This window comes from Stegostoma tigrinum, chromosome 20, assembly GCF_030684315.1.
Source record: "Stegostoma tigrinum isolate sSteTig4 chromosome 20, sSteTig4.hap1, whole genome shotgun sequence".
NCBI classification, from domain to species: Eukaryota; Metazoa; Chordata; class Chondrichthyes; order Orectolobiformes; family Stegostomatidae; genus Stegostoma; species Stegostoma tigrinum.
The window spans coordinates 15,658,562-15,683,041 of NC_081373.1; the positions used below are offsets into that span (position 1 = coordinate 15,658,562).

Here is a 24,480-nt window from a genome sequence, read left to right on the forward strand (position 1 = left end):
GCTCTAGCTTGCAATCATGCTCGGTGTATTTTTCTGTAGGACTTCATGCAAGAATGAGACCTGTAATAGGAGGTGCTTTTTGTTACAGTGCCAGTCTTCAATCAAATCTATCATTTTTTTCTTTAATAAGGCACATCTTTCACTTTCCCAAGTTAATGTTTAAAGAACACACATCAAAATGTAGAGAGTTGAGTGTGAGGGTCAAGGTTGCTGGTGGAACAACATAGGTCAGTCATCCCCTTGCTCCAAAAATACTAGTATCACAACTGTGCAGTCCCACGAATTTTATTTGTGAAGGCTGATAAGTTATAACACATCACTATATGACACGATTGTAGGGGTTTCAAACATTCTCTCCCATTCCACACAATGGTCCTTAAACTCCACTAGCCTGGTCTTAAGGAGAATCTGAAAGGAAATCAAACATACAGTAAATTTCACGTGGAAACAAATATTTCAGTGATCTTCTGTAAATAATAAAATCCAGTTAAGTCAATGATACTGGCAAAATGGAATTTTTATCATAATTCCAAGAGGGTAATTTGCCTAGAAATTGAAAATACTCCAATGCTCACTGAATGTTATGACACAGCAGGGGATTCGTGTCAGAGTAAAGCTCTTCCAGAGTGAAAATAAAATTTCCTTGATACTGTCTCCATCAAACGCACCCAGGACAGGAACTATACAGTATTAGATACAGACTAAAACTCCCTCCACTCTTGAATAGAAATGAAATGTCCCATAATATTTGATGGAAACACTCTGGCCAAGGGTAGCACAGGGTTAGATGCACAGTAAAGTATGCTATTCTTTGAAGACAAAGTGAAGGTGGTTCAACATCACTATCTAACCTTGTGTTATAGCTGCCCTGAGAGAGTTTGATGCAAGTAAAGCGCTCTCTTTTCAACCAAAAAAAGTTTGGTTAACTCTACACTCCATCAAATATACACACAGCAGGGATAGTACAGAGTAAAAAATTCCTCACCACATCATTTCTGTTCTGTGATTGCTGGTGGCATCTTCTTTTTTGATCTTAATTTGAAAAACAAACAAATTGCTGCGATCCCGGTGTACGTTGCTATCACATACTGTGAACACAGACAGCATACATTAACAAAGGAACCTGCTCAAAAATGAAAAAAGGAAAGCTCACAACAGTCAGAGGGATCAAATTTAAAAAAAACAGATCAAGTGAAATGGATTTGAATTCTCTGGACTCTCATTCAGAAATTAAAAATAGTCCCCTGGTATCTATTTCCAGTAAGAATTCAAAAACAGCAAGAGGAGGCCTTTCAGTTCTTTACACCTGATATTCCATTAAAGAAAATATAGTGGCTGATCTGCCAGCTCATCTCAGTATGGAAACATTAATTGGTCTTGGTCCTGAACACACAGTGCCAAAGTAATCCAAGGCACAGAATTGCAAAAACAAAATTTTTAAAAAAACTTTGAAGGAATTGCCTTTATCTGCCTGTCCAAATGGCTGACACCTGTAGCCAATGGTATGACTTTGACAACCAGAGACCACAGCCAAGGGAAAAAGCTTCTCAGTATTTACACTGAAGTAAAAAATTTTATACATTGGATGAGATCGCCACTCCATTCTTTTAAAGTCCAGAAGGTGAACGTCAATTTGATTCAAATCAGTAAATTTCCATCATAATCCATCTCAAGTTAACTACATCCTACGATAAGTGGATCAAAAATTGCACGCAGCACTCCAGAGACAGTCTGACAAGTTTAACCGTTACAAAACATCTTTAATAATCCAACGTTAGGTGTACAAGGTAATGAGAGGCATGGATAGAGTCGATAGCCAGAGACTTTTCCCCAGGGCAGGACTGACTGCCACGAGGGGTCATAGTTTTAAGGTGTTAGGAGGAAGGTATAGAGGAGACGTGTGAGGGAGGTTCTTCACCCAGAGAGTTGTGAGCGCATGAAATAGTTTACCAGTGGTAGTCGTGGAAACAGTCATTAGTGACATTTAAGCGACTCCTAGACATGCACATGGACAGCAGTGAAATGAGGGGAATGTAGGTTAGGTTATTTTATTTTTGGATTAGGATTATTCCACAGCACATCATGGGCCGAAGGGCCTGTACTGTGCTGTACTTTTCTATGTTCTTATACCAGCACTATTTGCTTGCTGTAGGTCCAACTCAGGTTTGTGGTTCACTTGTAAAAAGACCAAAGCATTTAGTCACCTATTAAAAAGCAAAACACTCTGTTCGTCATTCCTCCCCAAAGTGTAAAATTCCACATTCCCAACATAATCCTTCATCTACTCATCATCTTTCCCAATCACTTAACAGCCTATTTCTGTAACACATTTATTGCATTTTACAGAATCTCACTGTGCACATATTGCTACAAGGGGTTCTACATTACAACAAATCAACCTGATTTTTCAAAAGGTCTTCTCCTTGACAAACAATTGAGTGGAACTAGTGTCAGGAGGATACAGTTTACAGAAATTCACTACCACAGTGAGGGCAGTAACAGACTGCCTACAGTATGAATGATGGAGAATTCTCAGTGGACTAAGGGACAGCACCATCATTGTTCAAATTGCATCTTTCCTTGAACAGCATTTATCAAATAGCAAGAGACTGTAATACAGGGACATCCGATGATTTCATTCAACTCCCTGGGGTCATCTATTATGTTCAGATCACTGCTCCCAGTAATTTTCAGAAATCTCAGGTTGCCGATTCAGAGTTCTGGATATTCTGACGGTCAGTTCCACTACTGAGGCAACAATGCTCACAGCAGCCTCATCTAAATCTCAATGATCAGAAAATTCACACCAGACAAGAAGTGTAAATTCTAGTAGGAAGGAGTCAGACACAGAATACTCTCTCCTGGCTATTTAAGCCAGTGATGACATTTTAAAAGCCATTATGTGGCTGAGAAATACTTCTGTATGTCACAAAGATGGGATAATGCTGAACAGAGGTATTTCCAACTACCTTTCAAATAGACAGAAGGCCATTTAATTAAATCATAGAACATAACAGCACAGTACAGGCCCTTCGGCCCTCGATGTTGTGCCGACCTGTCATGCCAATCTGAAGCCTATCTAACCTACACTATTCCATGTACGTCCACATGCTTGTCCAATGATGACTTAAATGTACTTAAAGTTGGTGAATCTACTACCGTTGCAGGCAAAGCGTTCCATTCCCTTACTACTCTGAGTAAAGAAACTACCTTTGACATCTGTCCTATATCTTACACCCCCCAATTTAAAGCTATGCCCCCTCGTGCTCACCATCACCATCCTAGGAAAAAAGCTCTCCCTATCCACCCTGTCTAACCCTCTGATTATTTTATATGTTTCAATTAAGTCACCTCTCAACCTTCTTTCTAACAAAAACAGCCTCAAGTCCCTCAGCCTTTCCTCGTAAGACCTTCCCTCCATACCAGGCAACATCCTAGTAAATCTCCTCTGCACCCTTTCCAAAGCTTCCACATCCTTCTTATAATGTGGTGACCAGAACTGTACACAATACTCCAAGTGCGGCCGCACCAGAGTTTTGTACAGCTTCACCATAACCTCTTGGTTCCGGAACTCGATCCCTCTATTAATAAAAGCTAAAACACTGTATGCCTTCTTAACAGCCCTGTCAACCTGGGTGGCAACTTTCAAGGATCTGTGTACATGGACACCGAGATCTCTCTGCTCATCTACACTACCAAGAATCTTACTATTAGCCCTGTACTTGGCCTTCCGGTTACTCCTACCAAAGTGCATCACCTCACACTTGTCCGCATTAAACTCCATTTGCCACCTCTCAGCCCAGCTCTGCAGCTTATCATCTATGTCTCTCTACAATCTACAGCATCCTTCATCACTATCCACAAGTCCACCGACCTTGGTGTCGTCTGCAAATTTGCTAACCCATCCTTCTACGCCCTCATCCAGGTCATTTATAAATAATGATAAACAACAGTGGACCCAACACCGACCCTTGTGGTACACCACTAGTAACTAGTCTCCAGGATGAACACTGCCCATCAATCACCACCCTCTGTCTTCTTTCAGCAAGCCAATTTCCAATCCAAACTGCTATATCTCCCACAATCCCATTCCTCCGCATTTTGTACAATAGCCTATTGTGGGGAACCTTATCGAACGCCTTGCTGAAATCCATATACACCACATCAACTGGTTTACTCTCATCTATCTGTTTGGTCACGTTCTCAAAGAACTCAATAAGGTTTGAGAGGCATGACCTACCCTTCACAAAACTGTGCTGACTATCCCTAATCAATTTATTGTTTTCTAGATTATTATAAATCCTATCCCTTATAACCTTTTCCAACACTTTACCAACAAATGAAGTAAGGCTCACTGGTCTGTAATTACCAGGGTTGTCTCTACTCCCCTTCTTGAACAGGGGAACCACGTTTGCTATCCTCCATTCGTCTGGCACTATTCCTGTAGACAATGACAAGTTAAAGATCAATGCCAAAGGCTCAGCAATCTCCTCCATGGCTTCCCAGAGAAGATCTGGTCTGACCTACATCTGACTCCAGAATCACACCAATGTGGCTGACTCTCAACTGACCTACCAAGTTACTCAGTTGTATCAATTGCTCTGAAGGCTCAGCAAAGAAATGAAAGCAGATGGACCACATCATTGGTCTAAAATGTGGAAAAGACAATGACAAAAACAGTCCTGGCAATCCTGCAAAGTCCTCCTTACTAACAACTGGGAGCTACTGCCAAAATTGGGAGAGTTGGCTCACAGGCTAGTCAAGCAATAGCCTGACATTGTCTTTAAAGGTGTGGTTCTGACAGTATGGCTATGTTCCAGACACCACCGCAATCAACCCTGGATATATCCTATTCCACCAGCAGTATGTGGTATACAGTCAAGAAGAAGTCCTCAACATTATCTACAGACCTCATGAGGTCTTGGGCCTCCAAGTCAAACAAACCTACTGATTATCACGTACAGTCCTTGCTTGACTTATGAATCGGTGCTCTTTCATGTTGAATAACACTTAGAAGTAGCAAGGAAGCAAATGTGCTCTAGGTGGGAGATTTCAAGGGCCATTGGCAAAAATGCCTCAGCAGCAGCACAATTGGACAGGTGCTAAAGAACATAGCTGCTAGACTCAGTCTGCGGCAGATGTAAAAGAGAGAAAACATGCTTCCCCTCATTCTTGCCAAACTGTCAGGTGCAGAATCATTGCATAGTTCTTGTGGAGGTAAAGTCCAGCCTTCATGCTCAAAATACCCTCCATCTTGCTGTGTTGCACTAACACCGTGTTAATGGATGCCCTGTCGAGTTGCTGGATCTGTTCCAATAGACACTGTGGGCCCTTAACAGCAGAGCTGTACTCCAGCAGAGAGTGAAACCTCCTGGCCTGACATATCCCCAACTCAACCATTACCAATCAGGCCAAGGATCAACCCCAAGATAGTAAGAACCGCCAATGCTGGAATCAGAGATAACAGCTGGAGGAACACAGCAGGCTAGGCAACAGAGGAGCAGGAAAATTGATGTTTCGGGTCAGGAGCCCCTGGTTCAGAGTGCAGAAGGGCATGCCTGGAGCAGTACTGGGCATATATAAAAGTAGGGCATTAACCTAGTGAAGTTACAAGATTTAACTACTTGCATGCCAAAACAACGTAAGCAGCAAGTGATAAACTTGCAATTTCAAAACCAACAGATCAGATCTAAGCTAGTACAATCATAAAAAGGTGGTGAACAAATGAACATCTCACTGGAGGAAAAAGCTCCTCAAATGATGGAGAAGCCCAACACATTGTTGCAAAAGATAAGGCTGATACATTCATCACATTCACCACAATCTCAGCAAGAAGCGCTAAGTGGATGAACCATCTCACCCTCCTCCAGTCGTCAGCCAAATTTATTCACTCCACATCTTATCAAGAAACTGTTGGAGGCTGTGGATACCACAAAGGCTGCAGGCTATGAAAATATTCCAGCAATAGTACTGAAGACATAATACAGAAAAAAATTTCCCAGGTACATCCTGTACACAAAAAGCAGGATAAATCAAATGCAAACACTTACTACCTCAGTGTACTCGCAAATCATTGTTAGAAGTGATGGAAGCTATCAAAAGTACATTTCAGCAGCACTTGCTCAACAGTAACTTGCTCATGGCTCAGTTTTGGTTCTGCCAGGATGACTCAGCTCCTGACCTCATTACAGCCTCAGTTGAAAAGCACTGAGGTTGAGGTTAAGTGAGAGCAGCAGCCCTTGATATCAAGGCTGCATTCAATCAAGGGGGGGGGGTATCAAGGAGCTCTAGCAAAATTGGATTCAGTGGGTATTGGGGACAAACGTCCAATGGTCAGACTCATACCTGGCACATAGAAAAATGGCTGTGTTCGTTGAAGGTCAGTCATTTCAACCCCAGGATGTCACTGTGGGGAATTCCGCAGGTAGTGTCCTAGGCCCAACAATCTTCAGCTGCTTCAATGATCTTCCCTCCATAAGATGATCAGAAGTGGGGATGTCCAATAATTGTCAATGATCAGCACCATTTGTAACTCATCAGATGCTGAAGTAGCCCATGTTCAAACGCAGCAAGGTCTGGACAATACCCAGTGTTGGGCTGATAAATGGCAAGTGACATTTGTAACAGAAAAATGATCACCTCTAATAGGAAACAATCTAAATATTCCTAAGTTGACATTCCGTGATGTTATGATCACCAAACTTCCCACTAACAATGTTCTTTGGGTTACCATGGACTAGAAACTCAACTGGATCTGCCACATAAATACAATGGCCGTAAGACCAGGTCAGGAATACCACAAATAGCTCACCCTTGATTCCCCAAAACCTGTCCACAATCTACAAGGCACCAAGTCAGGAGTGTGACCAACACCACATCCACACTTTCCACGAGTAGGAGCAGCGTGTGCTATTTACAAGATGCACTGTAGAAATTCAAAGACCCTTAGACAGCAACCCCCAAACCAATAACAACATCACCTAGAAGGACAAGCAGATACATAGAAACATCACCACTTACGAGTTCCCCTCCCAGTCACTCGCCATCCTGAATTAGAAATATATTGCCATTCCTTCAATGTCACTGGGTCAAAGTCCTGAAATTATATCCCTAATGGCATTGAGAGTCTACCTGTAGCACAAGGACTGTGGCAGTTCAGGAAGACAGCTCATCACCACCTTCTCCAAGGCAACTGGGGACAGGCAACATATTCTGACCAGCCAGCAACTAAGTTCCACAATTAAAAACAAAAAGTTTCCTCTTTAATGGGTACTTACATTCCTCCTCCCAGTGATGGTGTAAGAGTTGAAGTACTTTTGGAAGCCAGTGAACTGGTGCTGGCTACCAGCATCATGACCTGCCATCCTCTCTTCTCACTCAAGCTGTGTAGGGAAAAATAACAACTTAAAACAAATGATCAGATGTCACAGTGCCAAACACACATTGCATACCACCATCAAACAGGGCTGAATTTTTTTTCCCCCATCTCATTTCAGGCTTTGCAAGTTTTGCTTGGGGTCAGTTGCAGTTTCATATCCTAACATCAACAGCTGGGCTGCTTAAAGTGATGATGCAGAGGGTTGGGATTCAATGAGGGGTGAACACAAGGCTTTCCAGAAATTGAGAACTTAAGTTTGTCCTGAGAATTGCAAGAACTCCCTTCAGATCTCTACACGCCCCCAAAGATGTTTTAGTCTATCTCTGATGCAGTTCCCATTACCTCTTAGTGTGTACACTGTCTGCTTGCTATTTATGTTAGGGACCATTTGCCACAGCGCCACTTCATGTAGGAGGGTGGAACTACAGCGTGACAGTTTACATTGACAATCCCCATGTCTCATCGAGCTCAGCAACCGGGCGTATTACAAGATCCTGTTTCACTGGAAGCCCAACACCACCCATTCCCCAGCCGTTGGCTGGGACAAGTCGGGCTCTGGAGCACAAGCCGGAAAGGGCCTCAGAGCCGTCGAGTCAAATGGGGTTTGGGGAAGGGTGCGAGGCGGGCACTACCGGACCAGGACGCTACTATGCCTTGCCTTCACTCTCGCAGATTCCTCCTCAAATGCAACGACAGACTGCACCGTCGACATGACCGAGAACAGCGTCGCAAACCCCAAGCCCAACTCTCACCTTCACTCAATCTCTTCCCGTGCCCTTCACAGGCTCTAACCACCAACCCCGCCGCTCCCGGAAATACCGCCCACTTTCCACTCCTATTGGCCCAAACAACCATCACTCAGCCGGATAATAGCCGGCTGGACGTTACGTCAAACGAACACTACTACCATTGAATAATATAGATGTCAATCACACCTTAACCCCGCCCCCCCCAAGCTCTCTGTAGTGAATGGACAATATCACTGTCAATCGTTACCGTCTGCAGGGAGAATCGATCGTTATTGGCTGCCCATTGTCATACCCGTCCCACCTTCGTGACGCAAGGAACGATGCCTTTCATTCCGACATTATAATTGGACAAGAGTTGTATCAAATACAAAAATACCCAATCTTGATTGGCCTATACAGTGGAGACACTGATTAGTTGACGGTATCCGCCGGAAGCAGTTGCCCAGAGGCAGTGAATGTTTCCGGAGGTCAGCGTCATGACGATGGCCATGTGAACGAGAAGTGGTTTGGTTTCGGCAGAATCAGTTACTGAAGTTCTCCTCGGTAATGTTCATATGATCAAGCGTAGCTGCAAATATCGTTCATACCGTCAACCCCTGCCTCGGTTGTTCTGTTCCTGATAGTCTTTGTCTGTTGGAGTCGGTGGGCTTGTACACCACACTGTAATTTGCTCACCCCCTGCTTCCTCTAAGGACCCCCTGTCCATCCCGTTCTCCCAGTTTCTCTGTCTCATCTGTTCTGACCATGCTGCCTTTCGCCAGGGGTGGTGGGGGCTCTTAGAAATGCCTGAGGATTCGCTGCCACCGTGGATGACAGGGCCTTTAGTTATTTCCCACATTTCATCTATCCCCATCCCTTCTGTCCTCTCCAGCACCAATAGGGATCCCCTGCTGCTCACTTTCCACCACACCAGCATCTGCATCCAAAGGATCATAAGCCACCATTTCTGCCAACCCCAGTGGGATGTCTCCACCAGGCACACATTGCCCTCCTCTCCCTTGTAAGTATTTTGTTGAGACTGTTTACTCCAGCTCCACTTCCAACATCCCTGTGGCACCTTTCTGTGCAACTGCAGAAGGTGCAGCACCTGCCTCTGTACCTACTTCCTTCCTTATCACTGTCCAAGATATACCTTCCAGGTGAAGCAGCAATTTACTTGTCATTCACGTAATCTGTGTGGCTTCTCCTGTGTTGAGGAGATGAAGTGGAGATTGGGCATCCACTTTACACAACACCTACTTTTTGCAAAACTGACCCTAAGCTTCCAATTGCCAACCACTTCATGCACTCTGGCCAACATATCTGCTTCAGCAGGGCTCAATACAAGCTAGAAAAAGAACATCTCATTTTCTGCATGGGGACCCTGTAGCCTTCAAGACTCCATGTCGTCCTTCTCTCATCCCTGTACCCCAGGCCCTGTCATGACATGGACTGCTTTTAGCACAGCCAACCATTGGCACCAACTCATTGTCCCCATAATCAACATTTCTTTCTCCTGAGCATGCTATTGCCCATTCCCGTTTCTCTTCCTATGTGTCATTCTCCCTCTCGTTCTTAGTCTCCGTGTCCAACATATCCCCTCATTCCTTGTCCTTCCCCTGTCACCTGTTGTCACCTTCTTTTAGCTACCATGTGTTCTGAAATGTGATTTGACTCAAAATCTTAACTTTGCTTTCTAGCCACAGATGTTGCCAGATTTGTAACAATCTGTTTTGGCATTAGTCCACTCCTCACTTTGTCTCCAGACCTTGCCAAAACCCCTCTCAACCCCCTCCCCCCATCAACTTGCCCAAAAGACCTTCACCCTTCCTCAGAATTGTCTTTTCCCACTGAACTGTTACTCCTGTCAGATATTTTTACTTCTTTGTCCAGGTTGTGAGGATGGCTGCAATGGATGAAGATTTCCCTCGTGGAGGGGTTCAGAGAAAGCCCGCTCGGGAAAAGGTGAAGACGAGCAAGGAAGATGAAAACCTGTTTGGGGTAAGTATGCTGTCACACAGGTGTGGCTAGAAGTCAGTGGCAAAAGTACAGATTAAAGGAAGCATTTTGTTGTTTGCAGCAAAGTGAAAGTTAAGTAACTTGAGTTGTACCCAATGTCTGTCATGTGCTGTATTGACCACTTGAAAAATGCCTCGCCTATGTCCCTTTGTAGCCATCCCATTGAATTGATAAATACTTTGAATTCTGGAAAACTTTCTTGTAAAACCAATTTGTTACAAATGTTCAAAGAAAATCCACAATTAAAGTACTGCTTTCCTTCCTGTAGAGAACACAGTGTGCAAGCAGTATAAACAGAGCTTTACCCATGTTCTAGGTATCCCTGCCTAACAAGAATCTGTCCACCCGCTGTCTTAAGCATATTCAGTGAGCCACCCCAGCCACCCACAGAAAGAAGAGAATTTTCCTCATTTGTTCTGAAATGGCACCCCCTAGATCTGGACTAGCCCACAAAAAGAAACATATTTTCTGTGTTCACCCTGTCAAGACAATTCAGGATGTTATACACTTCAATCAAGTCACCCCTCATCCTCCTGAACTCCAGATGATGCAAGCCCAGCCTGCCCAACTATTCTCGTAAGCCAACTGTTTCACTTCAGTTGTCAACCTAGTAAACCACCTCTGAACCATTTCTGATGCATTTACTTCCTTAAATAAGGTGGCCAGTATGACACAGCGTATTCGAGATGTGGTCTGACTAATACCCTCTAAAACTGAATTATAACATCTTTGTTCTCATATCCAATTCGGCTCGTAATAAGTAATAGCCCCCATTTGTCATCTTGATTGTGTGTATCTGCATACAAATTTTTTTGACTCATGCAGCAGAATACATAAATCCCTCTAACTCAGAATTCTGTCCTTGTTTTCCATTTAAATAATAAACTGCTTTTTCATTCTTCCTATTAAAGTGAACAAATTCATAGTTTTCCACATTATGCTCCATGGGCAGATTTTACCCATTTATTCAACCTATCCATATCCATCTGTAACTTCCTTACCTGTTCGCATTATATTGTTCCTACCTAATTTTGCAAAAGTCAAAAAGGTAGTCATCATGCCATCACTCTCCTCATGTTACGAATTTTTAGAAACTTGAAAAGTTGAGGCTGCCTCTCCGACCCTTGCAGGACTCTGCTCATCGTAGGCTACCAATCAAACAGACACAACAATATGAATACTGTTTTCTGCTAGCCAGAATCTTCTGTTAAAACTATCATGTTACACTCTGCATCATGAGGATTTTCCCAAAATGACCTTAAACCTTACCAAATGCATCCTGGAAACACAAGTCTAGCATGTCTACAGACTTTCCTTTACCTACTTGCACAAATAACTCCAGTAAATTTGTTAAACATGATTTCCTTTTGATTTAATTATGCTGGCTTATCCCAATTAATGTGAGATTTTTAGAGTGTGCAACTGTAATCTCTTTAAATGATTGATTCCAACACTTTTCCCATGATAGACATCAAGATAATTAGCCTGTAATTTCCTGTTTCCTAACTTCCTCCCTTGTTGAACAGAGGAGTTGCATTTGCTACTTTGTATTCCTGAATCGAGGGATGTTGGAAAATTAACACCAAAGCATCTACTACCTGATTAGGTACCTCTCTTAAGGTTCAAAGATGAAGTCCGTCGGCACTTTAAAACCTGTCAGCTGCAGCTCCATCAGTTTTAGTACTACTTCCCTCGTAATTTCTGTAAGTTCTTGTCTCCCTTCCACTGCCTTCCCTTCTTGATTTACGGCTGTGATGGAACATTTTTGTATCCTCTTTGCTGAAGACAAGCAAAATATTTGATCATTTCATCTTCCATTTCCTCATTGTCGACCATTTACTTCCCATTCTCACTTTCTAGATGACCAACACTCACTGTCTTTTCCTTTACAAATACCTGTAGAAACTCTTGCTATCCACTTTAATGATTCTAGATAGCTTCTTCTCATATTCTGTATCTAACTATGCTGTACCTATCTGGGTGTATTTGATGGTGACTGTATGGATGGAGCTTTAGTCTGTATCTAACCCCCATGCTGCACCTGTCCTGCTTCCAGGTGCATCATGATGATGTCAGAAAGAAACAGAAAAGGAAGAGAGAAGAATTAATCCCTGTAAAAGCAAAGAAACAGAAGACAAAGAATGGTGGTACATTACAAACAAAACAAGAGATTAAGGCACAGATTCTCTCCTTCAAGGTACGTAAATACAGCTGAACCTTGGAGAATGTGATCATCCTAAACAGAGTGCTGGGCCTGCTTTTGTTTGTCATTTATTTGAATGATTTAGATGGGAATATAGAAGGTATGATTAGTATATTTATGGATGACACCAAGATTGGTGGTATACTGGATAGTGACGAAGGTTATCCAAAACTACAAAGAAATCTTGATCAGTGGGTCAATGGGCTAAAGAGTGGCAGACGGGTTTTAAATTTGGATAAATGCAATGCATTGTACTTTGGTAAAACAAAGATGGGCAGAACCTGTACAACTACAAGTAGGGCCTTGGGTAGTGTAGTAGAACAAAAGAGGCCTAGGAGTTCGGGTCCATAATTCTTTGAAGTTTGCATCACTTTTATAGACAGAGTGGTTAAGAAAGCATTTAGCATGCTTGCTTTCATTGCTCAGACCTTTGACTTTAGCAGTTGGGACATTATGTTGTGGTTGTACAGGATGTTGGTTAGGCTTCTCCTGGATTTCTGAGTACAGTCTGGTCGCCCTGTTACAGAAAGAATGTTATTAAACTGGAGAGGGTTGAAGATATTCACCAGGATGTTGCCTGAATGAAGGGTTTGAATTATGTGGGTAGGCTAAGACTTTCTTACTGGAGTGTAGGAAGTTGAGAGATGACTTTATAGAGGCTTATAAAATCATGAGGTCTGTTGATAAGATGAATGACAAGTGTCTTCTCCGTAGAGTGGGGGGTTATAAGATTTTGAGAGTAGAGGGCATATTTTTAAGGTGAGAGGAGAAAAATTTTAAAAAGGGTATGAGGAGCAGTTTTTTTTTAACATAGTGGTTCTCTGGAATGAACTTCCAGAGGAAGTGGTGGGAGCGGGTACGGTTACATTGTTTAAAAGTCATTTAGATACCTACATCAATAGGAAAGGGTTGGAATAACATGGGCCAAGTGCAGGCAGGTGGGACTAGTTCAGTTTGGGGCTATGACAGACATGGACTGGTTGGATCGAAAGGTCTATTTCCATGCTATATGAACTGAGCCTGTGGCTGGGTAATTGGAGAATTTGCTGCAGTCTCCATTTTTTTTGCCAGCATATACCTCCTCTCCCAGCTCATTGTTACCATACACTCCCAAGATTCTGGAATGGAGTGCAGAGTTCCAGTTTGGAATTAATGTTCCAATCACACCCATTGCCCATCCTACACCAATCATCATCGCATGGATTATTTAAACCAAGCAAATGATTTGAATTGTGCCTGCCACTCAGACCAAAAGCTGAGCTTCAAGCAGCCAAGTGAAGTGCATCCCAGTTTTGTTCCCATTTCTAACCACAGCATGAATTTTATATTAAGTCTTTAATGCAGCAAAAATATGAAGATGATGGTTATCAAAAAAAACCTGATAATAAATCAATTGACAAGAGCCTGGAGCAGATTGCCAAAGTGGAAATTTGAAAGAGAAGTTGTGGACAGGATGAAAGCTGAAATTCCAGAATCAGGAACTGAAGATTGCCCTACCCAGAATGATCATTAAAACAAACATGAGTACGGAGCACGAGCCAGACTATTTCATTCTGCCATTGACTTAAATCACAGTTACTGTTAGGGGGCCTGTGGCCTACTCCCAAGATTGCCATCTTCCCCATATTTATCTCTGCCAATATGGATCCATCCATTCCTAGATAATTTCTTGCTATGTACTTACTCCATCATGTACTAAAGGAGTTATTTCAACATCCTTCTTGCTTTTTCTTTTGAAAAACCACAATATTTAGTCTCCAGCTTTGATCTTTGTGTAACCATTACTCCACAATAACTAGAAGGTCATACCCATTAACCTCCATTTGTGCCATTACTTCCCTTGTTTTGAATGCAGTGCATATTTGTCAAGTACCAATCATTTTGCCTTTTTTAACCAGGTTTTCTTTCCTCCTTTGACCCTATTGTCTGCTTTTTTTAATGCTTGTACATTCAGTCTTATAAAATTAACTTTTGGCATTTTCCCGATGATGGATGTTAAGATAACAGACCTGTAGTTGCCTGCTTTCAGTCTACCTCTGTCTTGTTTTAGAAAAGGAGCAAGATTCATTATTTTCCACTGTAACAGAATCTTAACTGAATCTAGGGAATTTTGCGTCATCTGTGTTGTGAGCACTTAGATGCAAGGATGAAGCTTGTCTGGACTGAGGGACTTGTCAGTCTGCAGCAATAACCATTTGCTCAATGCTAACTGTGCTTTCCTGTGTTCCTCCCTCCCTTTCATTTCCTAATTTATTTCTACTTCTGTGATGTAACTTGTACCTCGTAAAGCAAAGACTTGTGCAAAATCGAGGAGAGTCCGGGTAAGTGAAGTTGAAATGCCCATCAGCCATGATTAAATGGTGGAGTGGACTCAATGGGCCGAATGGCCTTACTTCCACTCCTATGTCTTATGGTCTTATAGGTGGACTAGAGTTCAAGAAAATACCTGTTTAGTTCATCTGCCATTTCCAATGTTAATATGTTATTAATTCTCCAGACTTGCTAATGTAGAATCAGCTCTCAGTTTGTTAACTCTTTTCAAATGTCTATGAAGGCTCCTATTATTTGTCTTTATGGATAGCTTTCTCTCTCACTCTAATTTTCCCTCCTCCTAAAAATTAATTTTTAGTTATTCTTTGCTGTGATTTTATATTCTGTCCAATTTTCTGTCCTGATACTCAACTTTGTGCAATTATGATTTTTCTTTACAGTTATGTTACCTTTCAACTTTTTTATTTACCCTCAAATGATGAATCCCTCCACTGTATGTCTACTAATCTATCCTTGAATCTAATTTGCCAGCTCACTTCAGTTACCTTTGCTTTCATACCCTCACGATTGTATGAAGACCATCTCTTTATTTTTGATTGTGGACTTGAGTAAAGCCAAGCATTGTTGAAGGATTGCTATGTTTTGTAAAAGTGAGTTCCCTCTACATATTGTAAGTGCTGTTTGCACTATTTTGTGAAAGCAGTGCGTTGCAGATGAGATGGAGCCTGGCCATGTATATGAAGGGAGATTCAGCTGACAAGAAGTAGTTGATTGGTCTGTGGCGTTTCAATGATTGATAGAGCTCATCTGTCTGCCAACAATGACGTTTCACTCCCAAGTAGCTGGACACCTTGAGTGTGAGTGTTTAGACAGAATCCATTGGACCTTTAAAAAGGAAAAGCTGTCATTTTCTCTGCACTAAAAAAAACACTTCGAGCCTAAAAAAAGCCAGTTTATTTTCCTTCAGCAGTTGCTGTGAGCAACAAATTAGACACTCTAAGTTATGAACCAGTCACTATGTGCCTGTTCCAGGTAAGTGGAAGTACGTGGAGAAGGAAGATCAAGGAGCAATAAACTAAAGCTAAACTACAAATCTACTCCAAAACCTTGGAAATTAAAACTAAGAACTGTGGTGCCAGACATCTGAAACAAACAGAAACTCAATAAGTCTGGCAGAATCTGTGTAGATTAAACAGTAAAATTGAGGAGGAGCAGGCCCTGACAAACCAAAAGGATCATCTCTGCAAACCCTGCGAACAACTGTCCTGATCTTTCCCTCTACCCATGACACCCACTTTTTGACTGCGCATACCTCCAATTGAGGGTAGGAAAGTGAAACTGTAACTCATTCATTAAAATCAGTAGAGTTTTATGTAGCCATTAGTAACTTCAATTAGTATGTGATGATGAGCTTCCTAACACTGCTGTAGTGCTCTAAAAACAGAGTTTCAGATTAATCCTTTGGGTTTTGTCTATGTACATTGGTGAGGTTGACTCATTCCTGTCTTTTTTTTAAATGCAGATTCTGTTGTGATCCTCACCTAACTTACTTGTTCGTCATCTGGTCACTAATGTTCTTTATGGAGGGAAACTGCCACCCTTACTCTAATGGCCTATTTGTAACTCCAGATCCACAGCAATATGGTTGACTCCAAACTGCCCTCTGGGCAATAAATGCTTGCCTAGCCAGTGACGCGAATGAGTATAATCTAAGAAAAATGCCAACATCAAGTTCACTGCGATCACCAAGGATCTCAAGTTGATTTATTTTGGGTTCTACATGTGAACTCTATAACAGTGCTGTGTCTGATCTGAATTTTGTTGATTTATTCCTCCCTTTGCCACCAGAAACTGAATGTTGGGATGCTCCTGCTCGGCTGTGTGAAGGAAGTGACTGATTTTGAACTCGCCGTTGGTTTACCCCATGGACTCACTGGTTACGTGAGTCTCACCAATATTTGTGATGCATATACCAAATCCCTGAGGGAACAGATTGATGAGGACTTGTCAGAGGTGAGTCTGTTATCCTTCTTTTACTTTATCTCTGAGTTTCCTCTTGTACACCGTTCCTGTTGTGACGCAGGGCTTCGGGCATCAGGATCTGGGCTACTTCAAGTCCTACCTGTGTTACTGTCAGAATTATCGTTGTCTCTCTGGTGATGTGGGGGAATACTTCCAAGTTGAAGTAAAAACAAAACTGTTGCAGGGGCTGGCCTAACAGCATTAAGGTTAATAGTGGTGACAGCCATCCATCTCATAAGATGGTGGTTTGCGACATGGCAGTCAGCTCTCAAACTGTGAAGGCCAAAGGTGCTTGTTCATCATTCTGCTGCCGTCCTGTTTCAGTCCCCACCTTGTGTTGTGGATGTCTCTTGCTGGTGTACAGACTAAAGTGCAAGCAGAGCTGCCTGCCGCATGTCAAAACCTGAAGACAAGCAGCAGCCAGTAACTTAACAAAGCATCTCCCTGCAGACATACGCATCCAGAAAATTGGATTGGAAGGAAGCCAACTCTGCAGAATTGCCAGGGAAAGACTGAATGAACCAAGAGCTCTTCTGTACAAAACAGAAGGCTGAGGTGCACCTGACGAAGACTTTTAAAGTAAAACAAAGAACTGCGGATGCTGGAAATTGGAAACAGAAAATGGAAATTGCTGGAGAAATTCAGCAGGTCTGGCAGGATCTGTGGAGTGAAAGCAGAATCAATGTTTGTGGACCCTTCAGCAGAACTGAGGTCATGAATGGGTCACCGGACCCAAAGTGTTGACTCTGCTTTCTCTTCACAGATCCTGCCAGACCTGTTGAGTTTCTCCAGTAATTTCTGTTTTTGTTAAAGATTTTTAAAGTCCTGAAGGGTTGCAGTAGTGTGAACGTAGAGAAGATGTTTCCACTTGTGAAGGAGAAAGTTATATAAATAAGAAATGTTTAGAGGGATGTGGGCCAAGCGCAGGCATGTGGTACTAGTTTAGTTCAGAATTAGAGTTGGCATGGACTGGAAGGTCTTTCCGTGATGTGTAACTGTGGCTGTAAGGTTATACAGGTCTGATAGCCGAGGGCCTTGCTTCTGTATTATGATTTCTACAGAGGGGCTTGCGGTAGTGATGGGGGATTGTAGAGGCCTTTGAGGTATTTTCTTGTTAAACTTGAAGAAAGCTTTCTTTCCATGTGGAAAAATGAATGAGGGATTTTAAAATAACGAATGATGTTTGTAAGCAAAGAGTAACTAGTGATGGTTAAGGTGTGCCACCAGCTATTTTTAAGTGCTGCTGGGTTTTGGCTTGTGTATTTGTGCTGCTTTCTGACGTACTTCTGGTCACTGGCCTATTTATGTTTCATTCCCACCAAACCATAGGACCTGGTAGCCCTCTCAGACCTATACAGCCCTGGTATGGTTGTACGTTGTGTTGTCTATGAGCTGGAAAAGACAAAAGCCAACCGCCACAGCTTGAAACTCTCCATTAACCCGAAGGATGTAAACAAGGCATTGCCTCCTGGGGCACTGCAAGCTGGCATGGTGAGTGTATCAATATAATCCAGAATTCCCAGATCCAGCTCCACTAATCTGATTTGGCTGCTGATCTAGGGGAAACAGTTTAACGAAATGCTTCCTCAAGTTTAACATTTCCAGACCTAGCATGTTTGTTCCGTGCTTAGGGAACACTTCATGGGTTTGTTGAATCACAGTTTTTTTTTGTTCAGGAGCATGCTCGTTATCTAGAGTTTATCTTGGATCTAACCATATGACAGACTTGTGAACTATTTTGAACTGAATGCCACACCAGTCATACAAGACATCATTTTAATTCACTTCAAACTATTCTTTTCCCTTCAAGAACACTTCTTGGCTCTGAATTTTGATTTTGAATCTTCTGCCTTTGTTTTTCTGATCAATGAAAATGGCTGTGCTGCTCCTCTGACACAAACTTTTCCCATAAACCATCTATAAAACCAGCTACCAATGCCGTGAAATAAGGAAAGTTTTCCAATATTGGGAGAAGTGAATGTTTTATTGAATTGGGTGTAGCATGAAAGGAGGCATTTTAGCCTGTGATGTCCACACTAGATTTTTCTAAGGGCAATTCAGCTGGTCCCACTCCTCCACCTTTTCCCTGCAGCTCTGCAAAATCTGCCTGCTGTTATGATTCAGTTCCTTCATGAAAACTTCCATTGACCCTGTGTACTCCAATCTCTCAGGCAACTTCCAGATCTTAACCGCTCAGTGTACTTAAAATAAGAGATTATTTCCTTGTGCCGCCTTTCATTCTATTTTCAGTTACATTAAATCTGTAATCTATGATCCTCAATCCATCCACTGATGGGAACAGTTTCTTCCTAGCTTTTTGCTCCAGACCACTCATGATCTTGCAAACTTCTATCAGATCTCCTGTTGCCCTTCTCCTTTTCAAGGGGAGCAGCTCGTGCTTCCCTAGCCTAAGCATGTAACCGAGGCCCGCCCTTCCTGGAACCATTCCTCTGAATCTTTCTGAACCCTTTTGAAAACCTTCCCATCCTTCCTAAAGTGTCATACTCAGACTGGACACAATGCTCCAGCTGAGGGAAAGCCAGTGCTGAATAAATGTTCATCATAATTTTCTTTTTATAAAGCCCAGAATCCAATGTCACCTTCAGTAACCTTATTCATGTATATCCACGGGTCTCGCTACTCCTGCAACCCCTTTAGAATTGCACTCTGTTTTTTCCTGTTTGTGTTTTTCCTACCAAAATGAGTCAGTTTACATCTCTGTTAAATTTCACCTGCCACGTGTTCCCCTCCCTCATTTCACTAGCTGCCTGTGTTGTCCTGAAGTTTCTCACCTATCCTCTCCATAACTGAAAGAAACTCAATTTATGTAAATAAATTGTCATCATTTGTTCATGAGCCCCAGACTCTTGTAGCAGCGCAAGTTGCGGGTGGGTTAGTACAAGAGGATGATGTATCCTGTGACCAGGGAGTGTTCTGTGTTAGGTTGTGGATATTTTGGTGTATTTTCTGTCTGCTGATGTAGTGATGTTTATCTCAAGTTAAAATCAGATTGGAAATAATTTGTGCTAATTTGCGCATTATTTTATTTTAACATTCATTTAAGCATCTGGTTTTGGTGAATATTTTTAAAATAAAACCTGTTCAGTTCCTCATCGTTAGCTTTATATGTGCTATCAATTCTGAAAATCATTTCAAAATGTCAGTGTGAAGACCTGTTGTTTCATTAATCTTTCCCACAAAGACTAGTGTTAGGATATAGGAGTTACCTGGGGGTCATTCCACTGACGTTCAGTAGCAGGGATGAAGGGCAGAGGTGGACATACAATCTATCTTGGTTTGTTTCATTTGTACCAACTGCTAGTATTGTGTACCGAGTGCAATGCTCCTCTGCCTTTCTTATTGCAGTTGCTTTCTGGCTGTGTGTCCAGCATTGAAGAACATGGCTATTTGGTTGACATTGGAGTCAAAGCCACCAAAGCTTTCCTCTCTCACACGAAAACCCAGGACTACATAAAGAATAAAAATCAAGGTGCGTGTCCTGATAAACTGAGGTGAACGCTGTCTGACGTACTGTGCTGCTGTCTCAACAGACCAGTCAAACTTATAAATCGAACCATATTGATCCATGGCACCAGTTTCCTAGAGGTCTGGTGCCTGGCTGTTGGGAGCTGCTGACTGTAGCTAGTTTGAGAGATATCTAAGGTTTCTGTAACTTCTGTATGATTCCTGTGCACTTACTTTGCTGACCAGAGACTTCAGTTCGTTTAAAATACCTAGGAAGGCTGAGGATTTGCTTTGCAACTGGAAAACTTGTCTGTTATGTTATCCTTACATGACTCTGCATGCATGTTAATGGCTTGATAATTGGACCTGGCCAGCAGTTTATATTGCAGGGGTGATGTTTTGCCCTGCATTCTTTTTGCCGTTTGTTTTGCTGTCATATTTCTGTATTCATCTTGTAACCAAAGCCCTGATGTCTTTGCTCCTATTTAGGCATGCCTCTCCGTGTTGGTCAGTATCTAACCACTCTTGTGGAGTCGGTGAAGAATGATGGTCGCATTGCCCAACTCTCGATCCGTCACACCGACATTGCTGCAGCTATAGCAACTGAAGATCAGAAGTGGAGTCTCTCCAATCTGCTCCCTGGGCTGGTGATCAGGGCTGAAATTCAAAAGGTGCATACTTTAGGAATCTGCATTGGCTCCTATTTCTTTTTGTAGGGAGACAATTAGATTAGATTAGATTCCCTACAGTGTGGAAACATGCCCTTTGGCCCAACAAGTCCACACCGCCCCTTGGAGCATCCCACCCAGGATGTGGGGTGACCTGCTGGAGGCCTTTAAATAAGGAGATAATGGGAACTGCAGATGCTGGAGATTCCAAGATAATAAAATGTGAGGCTGGATGAACACAGCAGGCCAAGCAGCATCTCAGGAGCACAAAAGCTGACGTTTCAGGCCTAGACCCTTCATCAGAGAGGGGGATGGGGAGAGGGAACTGGAATAAATAGGGAGAGAGGGGGAGGCGGACCGAAGATGGAGAGTAAAGAAGATAGGTGGAGAGAGTGTGGGTGGGGAGGTAGGGAGGGGATAGGTCAGTCCAGGGAGGACGGACAGGTCAAGGAGGTGGGATGAGGTTAGTAGGTAGCGGGGGGTGCGGCTTGGGGTGGGGGGAAGGGATGGGTGAGAGGAAGAACTGGTTAGGGAGGCAGAGACAGGTTGGACTGGTTTTGGGATGCAGTGGGTGGGGGGGAAGAGCTGGGCTGGTTGTGTGGTGCAGTGGGGGGAGGGGACGAACTGGGCTGGTTGAGGGATGCAGTAGGGGAAGGGGAGATTTTGAAACTGGTGAAGTCCACATTGATACCATATGGCTGCAGGGTTCCCAGGCGGAATATGAGTTGCTGTTCCTGCAACCTTCGGGTGGCATCATTGTGGCAGTGCAGGAGGCGCTGTTCCTGCAACCTTCGGGTGGCATCATTGTGGCAGTGCAGGAGGCGCTGTTCCTGCAACCTTCGGGTGGCATCATTGTGGCAGTGCAGGAGGCCTCCTGCACTGCCACAATGATGCCACCCGAAGGTTGCAGGAACAGCAACTCATATTCCGCCTGGGAACCCTGCAGCCATATGGTATCAATGTGGACTTCACCAGTTTCAAAATCTCCCCTTCCCCTACTGCATCCCTCAACCAGCCCAGTTCGTCCCCTCCCCCCACTGCACCACACAACCAGCCCAGCTCTTCCCCCCCCCCCCCCCCCCACCCACTGCATCCCAAAACCAGTCCAACCTGTCTCTGCCTCCCTAACCGGTTCTTCCTCTCACCCATCCCTTCCTCCCACCCCAAGCCGCACCCCCCGCTACCTACTAACCTCATCCCACCTCCTTGACCTGTCCGTCCTCCCTGGACTGACCTATCCCTCCCTACCTCCCCACCCACACTCTCTCCACCTATCTTCTTTACTCTCCATCTTCGGTCCGCCTCCCCCTCTCTCCCTATTTATTCCAGTTCCCTCCCCCCATCCCCCTCTCTGATGAAGGGTCTAGGCCCGAAACGTCAGCTTTTGTGCTCCTGAGATGCTGCTTGGCCTGCTGTGTTCATCCAGCCTCACATTTTATTATCTTTAAATAAGGAGGTTTGATTAGGTAGACAAAGAAGATGCTTCATTCTTTCGGGATGACAAGACTCTGGACCATGAAAACAAATACAAATAAATCCCAACTGGGGTATTAGAAGGAGCTTGCTTGCCCAGAGAGTGGTGAGAATATTGAGGTTGCTAATGCAGTTGAGGGGAATTCAGTTAAGACAAGTCCACAGAAATCAAGCAATATGTTGATTGGATAGGAACAAACTTATGTGGATCATCCACACTGCTGTAAACTGAACTCCAGCACAGAAACAATAATACCCTCTGGTTATACACACAATTGTGTTCAGACTGTACATGAACCCCTCATGTTGGACACAGGTACAAAAAGTTAACATGTGACCTTTGATCTGAGAGCAGAGATTGAGGGTAGCGCAGTAGCCATGATGTTAATCAACCCAAACTCTCCTAGGTGGTAGATGATCTCTGAGCTCCCTACACTTTCGTTTTTAGTTTCTCATTTCAGCCAGTAAGAGATTTTAGTTTAGGTTTCGTACAGTTTGGAAACAGGCCCTTTCGCCCAACATGTCCATACTGACCCTCAGAACGTCCCACCCAGACCCATCACCCTAATCTCCACATCCCTGAACACTATGGGCAATGTAGTACGGCCAACCATTCACCTGCCTGCATATTTTTGGATTGTGGGAGGAAACTGGAGCACCCAAAGTAAACCCATGCGCGCACACGGAGAACGTGCAAACTCCGTACAGTTGCCCAAGGATAGAATCGAACCTGGGTTCCTGGTGCACTGAGGCAGCAGTGCTAACCACTGGGCCACTGTGCCACCCCTACAGTTTTATTTTAGTGTTTACAGTATCCCAGAGAACTTTCATATTCTGGAGTCTGATCAAGTAATCGTTAATGATAAGTGGGGATAGTTAAATTTCTTGACATATTAGATTTTGCTCTTGCTGTCTTTCACAACACCCCCCCCCCCCCCCAAAAAAAAAGCTCTTCTCCATCTCTGTCTCTATCTCTCGCTTTCTGGGTGTCTCTCGCTTTCTGGGTGTCTCTCCCTCTCTTTCTCTGCATGTATCACTTCCCTTCTATCCATTTGGTCCACGTGGCCTGTCTGTCTCAAGCCTACCCACCTCTAGCAGCAGTGATGTGCTGTGAACTCCTGTGTTCTATACCTTTACTGATTTGATTGCAGGTGGCACACCATGGTTTGATTCTGCAGTTCCTGTCTGGTTTCACTGGTTCTGTTGATTTCATGCATATGGATCCACGGAAAGTCAAGACCTATCACCCCGGGCAAAAGGTTGGTTTAATGAAACAGTTTGTACAACACCTTAATGCTGCAAAACAGCAAGAGAATAAATATAAGGAAGTGATGATGAACCATATAAGACCATCAAAACATTTCATGTAATTTACACCTGGACACCAGAGAGAAGCTGACGAAGTTTCTGAGAAGACTTGTAGCTCGGGTTATGGATGAGGTGGTAGACTTGCTCTCCAAACCAGTGGGTTTGATTGCAGAAGTTTTGTCACCTTGCTAGTTATCATCAGTGCACCTCCAGTGAAGTGTTGGTGTTCTGTCCCACTTGTTATTTATGTGCGTTGGTTTGCTGGGGTGGTTGGCATCACTATCAGTTCGGTTTTCAGTGCTTTGTATATCGGGTCCAGTTCATGTATTGTCTGTTGGTGGAGTTCTGGCTGGAATGCCTTGAGCTCCCTGGCATGTCTCTGTCTGGCTTGCGCTATTACAGATGTGTTGTTCCAGTTGAATTTGTGTCCTTCATTATCCGTGTGTATTGAGACCAGTGAGAATCAGTAATGTTTCTTAGTAGCTAATTGGTGCTCGTGTATCCTAATTGCCAGTTTTCTTCCAGTTTGGCCAATGTAATGTTTCTCAGTCCTTGCTATTTTATATATTACATTAGTTTTATTGGTGTGGGTTTAGGGTCCTTTTAAATTTGTCAGTAGCTTTGGCAGGGTGGATGTTGGTTTGTAGCCTGCCCTGATACCTAGGGTCCTGAGTAGACTAGTGGTCATCTCTGATATATATCTGATGCACAGTAGGGTGTCTGGCCATGTTGTGTCTTCCTGTTGTGATTTGTCATGGAGGTAATGGCAGATTGTGCTTTTTGGGTATCCATTCCTTTTTAAAAATTCTGTATAAGAACTCTGCGCAAAGCAGAACAATTCCAGGTTGCTACAGTCTGTTGTGACTCGTTTGATGTCCTGATGCAGCTCTGTTCATGGGAGTTGAGGTGGTTTCTGGTGTAATTGGGTATCTGGTCCATATGTGC

At 43.3% G+C, this 24,480-nt stretch overlaps 2 protein-coding genes across 5 annotated transcripts in view; one reads left to right on the plus strand and one right to left on the minus strand.

The window, feature by feature from the left end:
- Window positions 1-269: 269 nt before the first annotated feature.
- Window positions 270-8,232, minus strand: atp5md (ATP synthase membrane subunit k). Of its 2 annotated transcripts, none has more exons than XM_048550737.2 (4): window positions 8,131-8,232; window positions 7,278-7,382; window positions 986-1,088; window positions 270-408 (listed from the first exon to the last, which is right to left on the minus strand). In XM_048550737.2, exons 2-3 carry the CDS (start codon window positions 7,362-7,364, stop codon window positions 990-992), a joined length of 186 nt encoding a protein of 61 aa, XP_048406694.1. In that variant the 5' UTR covers window positions 7,365-7,382; window positions 8,131-8,232; the 3' UTR covers window positions 270-408; window positions 986-989. The 2 variants fall into 2 exon arrangements, with proteins under 2 accessions (XP_048406694.1, XP_048406695.1); XM_048550738.2 differs by having other exon boundaries at window positions 8,037-8,153.
- Window positions 8,233-8,567: 335 nt separating this feature from the next.
- pdcd11 (programmed cell death 11) overlaps window positions 8,568-24,480 on the plus strand; it is a 56,965-nt gene continuing 41,052 nt past the window's right edge. For all 3 annotated transcript variants that reach the window (XM_059653020.1, XM_059653021.1, XM_059653022.1), the window contains exons 1-8: window positions 8,568-8,670; window positions 10,000-10,107; window positions 12,182-12,322; window positions 16,448-16,612; window positions 17,951-18,112; window positions 19,988-20,111; window positions 20,576-20,757; window positions 23,379-23,486. In XM_059653020.1, the coding sequence (XP_059509003.1) occupies window positions 10,009-10,107; window positions 12,182-12,322; window positions 16,448-16,612; window positions 17,951-18,112; window positions 19,988-20,111; window positions 20,576-20,757; window positions 23,379-23,486 (981 nt within the window). In that variant the 5' untranslated portion in view covers window positions 8,568-8,670; window positions 10,000-10,008. The remainder of the gene's footprint in view (window positions 8,671-9,999; window positions 10,108-12,181; window positions 12,323-16,447; window positions 16,613-17,950; window positions 18,113-19,987; window positions 20,112-20,575; window positions 20,758-23,378; window positions 23,487-24,480) is intronic.